Below are 6,227 nucleotides of genomic sequence, written 5' to 3' on the forward strand. Positions count from 1 at the left end.
TGGCTATGGAGAAAACCAGGTTCTGAAGAAGCTCGTCAGCAGGAGCTTGTGTAGAAACGTAAAGCGGCGTCCATCTCTGGAGGAATTGGGCAGGACTTTGAGGATGTTGCAAGATGGACAGCAGGTAGGGAAGAGTGGTAACAGGTTTGTTAAGTTCCTTTGTAATCTTTATGATAAGGTAGTGGACTGTTACTACGGTCTGTAGGGGGAATATTTAGTTTGGGCTTTATTTCAAGTAGTAGTTTTATTTGTAAGGAACTTTCTTAGCTTATTAATTTCCTGTGAAATTAATAATCTACGAATAACACTTTTGAAAGGGGAGAATTCCGACTTCTCCGGGGGTTTTTCCCTCCCAATACTGGCTCCCTTGTCGTGGGGGGAGGGCTTACGAGTCAGCAAACACTGGCTCAACCAAATGCCAGTACTTTTTCTTTTGTTATGACTACTATTTTCTTTGATTGCTTATATCAAAGTTTTCTTACGCCTTGCTGTTCTGTGTGGTGCATTGATTCTAGATCTAAGTTTTATCCAACTAATCTTATATGATCTGGGTATTTTTCATCTTTGCTGTTCTTAAGTGGTTAACTACTGCACAGGAATTGTTCAGTGGCCACTTTCCTCTTGGTATGAGTAGAAGAAACTCTTAGCTAAGGTAAATAGCTCTTCTAGGAGAAGGACACTCTAAAATCAAACCATTAATCTCTAGTCTTGGGTAGTTCCATAGCCTCAGTATAACTCTGAATAAGTGTGAACACTGTAAATATTTATCATTTTTTTCCATATGTTCCAATATAATTTTTGTTTGATCTTAGGTTAGGTCTACATTTAGAGTTCATTAGAGCCGATGGAAAGTTAAAGATTATAATGGTCAATCATTAGTTAATTTAGGATCTTTACCCCTTCTTTGATTTACCGAATGTAAGAAATAGAAAATGTAATGTATATTTGCATCTGTATAAAAATGTAATAATTATTGTCAATAAATAATTAACTAACTACCATGGTCTTCCATTGTATTGGATTAGAGTTCTCTTGCTTGAGGGTACACTCGGGCACTCTATTCTATCTTATTTCTCTTCATCTTGTTTTGTTAAAGTTTTTATAGTTTATATAAGAAGTATTTATCTTAATGTTGTTACAATTCTTAAGATACTGCATTTACCCTTGTTTCCTTTCCTCACTGGGCCATTTTTTCTGTTGGAGCTCCTTGGCTTATAGCATTCTGCTTAGACACGGCTGCGTCAGTGACTTCTAAAGTCTCAGCCCCGTCGCCTTCAAAACCTTCCTACGCCCTTGAATACAACTAAGAATAACTGATAATTCCCTTGTTTTCATATCCTACGACTAAAGGACCTGCCCTTATCAATGTTAATAAGACAAAATAAAAAAAAATGAGCTAATCCCTAATTTACAAAGTAGTATGGGAAGGTAATGACAAAAAATTTGTTGGGAAAACTTTTATTTATTATTATTATTATTATTATTATTATTATTATTATTATTATTATTATTATTACGCTACCACAATGTTTCCCAACCTTTTTTAAATGATTACCTCAAAATTTTATTTCCAACTAATCAATGACCCCATTGAACATATACCCAGTAACATCGGATGTTTTTTTTTTTTTGCAGCCGCCTGATGAACTGTATGGATCATGTAGCCCGCTATTGGCTGCTTATAGAAGGATCCAAAACAAATGCAAACTTTTCCATTTTAATGGATATCAAAATGAACCATCATCAGTGCAGAATACTCAATGTAACAATATTATTAGATATTATTTAGTAATCACTTTATGTTTGCTCTGGATTTTCAGTGTGAGGGTTGAGCTATAAGATAATTATTGCAGATTTTGTGTATGAATTATGGCAATAATAATGGGAATGTGAATAACTCAATTTCAGAACATCCTGATTACCCCCAAAAATAGGGGTCCATTACCCCACAGAGGTAATTTACCCCAGGGTTGAGAAACACTGAGTCTGATCTTTTGACAAAAGATGTCAGGTATGGATTCGAGAACTCGTGAATTTGAGTTAATCTTAGAGACTTTGGGCATCGCTTCAAGTGGAGTGAACCATCTTTGCATTTGAAAGTACCCGAATACAGGAGAATCATTCTGAAATTGGCCATTATAAACAAATAACAGTAATTTATCAGAGGGACAGTAAAAAGCGGATATAGTGACCAACAGAATCCGATCATCAAGAGGACCATTCTATGACAAGACGTCAACTTCATATCCAGCCACCAGCAATATAGAAACAAGAAGGCACCTACAAGAAATTATCTCTTGATCATCTTTTCGCAAACCAACTACATTATTTCCTGATCAAAATAAAATGACTCATTTCTGACATACACAAATTGCCTTATGAACTTCCTGTCTCCTTTTTCCACCGAGATGAGGGTCCAAGTATTCTGCTTGAAATATAGTGATTTATTTTAATTCCTTTACTTCTTGTGTTGGCCTTTAAAAGAAGCATATTACACTGTTAGCTTATTAGTAGAAGAAACACACACACATACACATACACACATACATACACCTCTATCTATCTATCTATCTATCTATCTATATATATATATATATATATATATATATATATATATATGTGTGTGTGTGTGTGTGTGTGTGTGTGTTTGTGTGTGTATACATAGTTTTGCTAATTGAGTGGCATCTTAGAAATCTTGATTTTTTTATGACCAATGCCGTATTTTCAAGTCTATGAAGTACTTCTCTGTTTGTGGGGTTCTTAACTTCATAGCTTAACACATCTTTTAGAACAAAAGGCAAATAACAGAAGTATTAATTAAAACAGGATAATTGTCTTCTATAAACTAGAAATTAGACGAAATCAAATATATTAGCGCCGTTGAAAATGTCAAGATAAAATTGGAAATGAAATACAAATGATAGATGTAAATAAATCGTGAGCAAAATCATAGTAAGCTTAGAGAACTGATAGTCCTAACTTCATCGATATTGAGAATGATTTTATAGCAAAGGATCAACATCGTTAGTTAGTATGTTTTTGGTAAATACATCACGTAGGCCTATCGGTTTTTTTTTTTTTTTTTTTTGACAGCCATTGTGTGCAAATTGTAATTGATCACATAAGAATCGTCCAAAAAACACATGATTTTGTGGTTGCTGAAACAGCTATCAGATGCCAGGAAATCACATCTAGGGGTTTTCCTCGTAACAAAATTCTTGGGGAAGGACCCCCAGACCCCCCATCGTCAATGACTTCTCATGCTTTAAACCCTCACCCAAAAAGACACTTACGTCCTTGCATAATTATGTACTACTAAATAAATATATGGATGATATTCAAACTACTTGTCTATCTATCTATCATTCCATCATTTCTTCACTGGGCTATTTTCTCTGTTGGTTATATATATATATGTATGTATGTATGTATGTATGTAAATACGACACAGAGAAAGAGGGAAAGGAAAAAGGCACAAGACGATGGGCAAGAAGAAAGAAAGAAGAAATGAGAGAGAGAGAGAGAGAGAGAGAGAGAGAGAGAGAGAGAGAGAGAGAGAGAGAGAGAGAGAGAGAGAGAGAGAGAGAGAGAAAAGGAAAGATTCAGACGACAGGGCTGAAGAAAGAACGAGAAACGAAGAAAGGAAGTAGTATAAAGATGACTGGGGAAGTTTGAAAGATTGTCGTGAAATTTGAAAAATTATTTTTGAAATTTGAAAAATTGAAAAATCGGAAAAATATCTCAACCTAGGGTATATAAAGATGGGTATTCGGGTGCCACGTTCATTGAGAACTGCAGGTAAGTCTTGGAAGGTCCTTTGTGCATAAGGTAAGTTTGGCGGACCTAGTTCTCAATAGAAGCAACGATGCCTGAGACTCTGAAGAGGAAAGTTCTGGATGGGGATGGACGAAGAGGGAACTCCCCAAAGAAAAGAAGACTTGGCGCTGAGAAGAAAACAGAAGTAGGAATTGCTGAAGCTGGTAAGAAGAGAAAGCTGACGGATGAAGAGTCAGGGATGTCCCCAAAGAAAGTGAAGCTGGAACCCGCAAGTGAGCCTCACAGAAGGCTGAAGCGGAGTGATATCAGGACAGAAAGACTCCTTGGAGAAGGCTCGTATGGAAAGGCCTTCAGATGCAAGATCAGATGGAAACGAGTCTGGATAGATGGTGTTCTGAAGGTCTTGAAGGATAATGGACCTGAGCAAAGAAAAGATTTCTTCAAAGAAGCAGAATGTTTAGAGAAGCTGGCAGGAATTGAAGGAGTTCCAGTTGTGTATGGACGGCGTGACACGAAGACTGATGTGGCCATTGCTATGTCCTACAATGGCGGCTACACTCTGGGTCAGTATATGCATAAATACGCAGATGATGTGCACAGGATTTTTGGTGTGCTGGCTAAGGTGGCGAAGATTCTTGGGGACATCCACAAGACTGGAGTTGGTCATAATGACTTGCATGCTAGCAATGTCATGATTGAAGAGAGTGTGTGCCCAGAAGACCCAGTGGCCACTATAATTGATTTTGGTTTTTGCTTGCCCTTCGGGAGGAGACTGTTCCCAAGACCGACCAAGAACTTCGAGGACTACCATTACGATCCATTGCTCAGCAGGGATTGTGGACCAACAAGTCCAGAGACTGACATCTTCTCCTTTGGGAAGCTAATGGAGGAGATACCTGGATATGGAAAAAACCAGGTTCTGAAGAAGCTCGTCAGCAGGAGCTTGTGTAGAAACGCAAAGCGGCGGCCATCTCTGGAGGAATTGAGCAGGACTTTGAGGATGTTGCAAGATGGACAGCAGGTAGGGAAGAGTGGTAACAGGTTTGTTCAGTTCCTTTGTAATCTTTATGATAAGGTAGTGGACTGTTACTACGGTCTGTAGGGGGAATATTTAGTTTGGGCTTTATTTCAAGTAGTAATTTTATTTGTAAGGAACTTTCTTAGCTTATTAATTTCCTGTGAAATTAATAATCTACGAATAACACTTTTGAAAGGGGAGAATTCCGACTTCTCCGGGGGTTTTTCCCTCCCAATACTGGCTCCCTTGTCGTGGGGGGAGGGCTTACGAGTCAGCAAACACTGGCTCAACCAAATGCCAGTACTTTTTTTTATGACTACTGTTTTCTCTGATTGCTTATATCATAAGCTTTCTTACGCCTTGCTGTCCTGTGTGGTGCATCGATTCTAGATCGAAGTTTTATCCCACTAATCTTATATGATCTGGGTATTTTTCATCTTTGCTGTTCTTAAGTGGTTAACTACTGCACAGGAATTGTTCAGTGGCCACTTTCCTCTTGGTGTGAGTAGAAGAAACTCTTAGCTATGGTAAATAGCTCTTCTAGGAGAAGGACACTCTAAAATTAAACCATTAATCTCTAGTCTTGGGTAGTTCCATAGCCTCAGTATAACTGAATAAGTGTAAACACTAGATATATTTAATTTTTTCACATATGTTCCAATATAATTTTTGTTAGATCTTAGTTTAGGTCTACATTTAGAGTTCGTTAGAGCCGATGGAAAGTTAAAGATTATAATGGACAATCATTAGTTAATTTAGGATCTTTACCCCTTGTTTGATTTACCGAATGTAAGAAATAGAAAAACAAATGTACATTTGCATCTGTATAAAAATGTAATAATTATTGTCAATAAATAATTATCTAACTACCACGGTCTTCCATTGTCTTGGGTTAGAGTTCTCTTGTTTGAGGGTACACTCGGGTACACATTCTATCTTATTTCTCTCCATCTTGTTTTGTTAAAGTTTTTATAGTTTATATAAGAAGTATCTATCTTAATGTTGTTACAATTCTTAAAATACTGCAGTTTTCCTGGTTTTCTTTCCTCACTGGGCTACTTTTCCTGTTGGAGCTCCTTGGCTCATAGCATTCTGCTTAGACACGGCTGCGTCAATGACTTCTCGAGTCTCAGCCCCCTCGCCTCAAAAGACCTTCCTACGCCCCTGAATATGACTAAGAATAACTGATAATTCATTTGTTTTCATATCCTACGACTAAAGGACCTGTCCTTATCAATGTTAATAAGACAAAATAAAGAAAAAAAATGAGCTTATCCTGAATTTATAAAGTAGTATGGGAAGCTAATGACAAAAAGTTTACGTTGGGAAAACTTTTATTATTATTATTATTATTATTATTATTATTATTATTATTATTATTATTATTATTATTATTATTATTATTATTATTATTATTATTACCCCAGCACAA

The 6,227-nt window shown here is 36.7% G+C and overlaps 2 protein-coding genes across 2 annotated transcripts in view; both read left to right on the forward strand.

Moving 5' to 3' along the window:
• LOC137639376 (uncharacterized) overlaps nucleotides 1–205 on the forward strand; it is a 1,014-nt gene extending 809 nt beyond the window's left edge. Inside the window, exon 1 of the mRNA XM_068371652.1 lies at nucleotides 1–205. This exon is cut by the window's left edge and continues 809 nt beyond it. Within this exon, the coding sequence (XP_068227753.1) occupies nucleotides 1–205 (205 nt within the window).
• A 3,660-nt stretch (nucleotides 206–3,865) lies between these two features.
• On the forward strand, nucleotides 3,866–4,879 carry LOC137639377 (uncharacterized). Its single transcript, XM_068371653.1, has one exon. The coding sequence runs from the start codon at nucleotides 3,866–3,868 to the stop codon at nucleotides 4,877–4,879; it is 1,014 nt and encodes a 337-aa protein (XP_068227754.1).
• Nucleotides 4,880–6,227: the final 1,348 nt, after the last annotated feature.

Source organism: Palaemon carinicauda, chromosome 4 (genome assembly GCF_036898095.1).
Source record: "Palaemon carinicauda isolate YSFRI2023 chromosome 4, ASM3689809v2, whole genome shotgun sequence".
Classification (NCBI taxonomy): domain Eukaryota; kingdom Metazoa; phylum Arthropoda; class Malacostraca; order Decapoda; family Palaemonidae; genus Palaemon; species Palaemon carinicauda.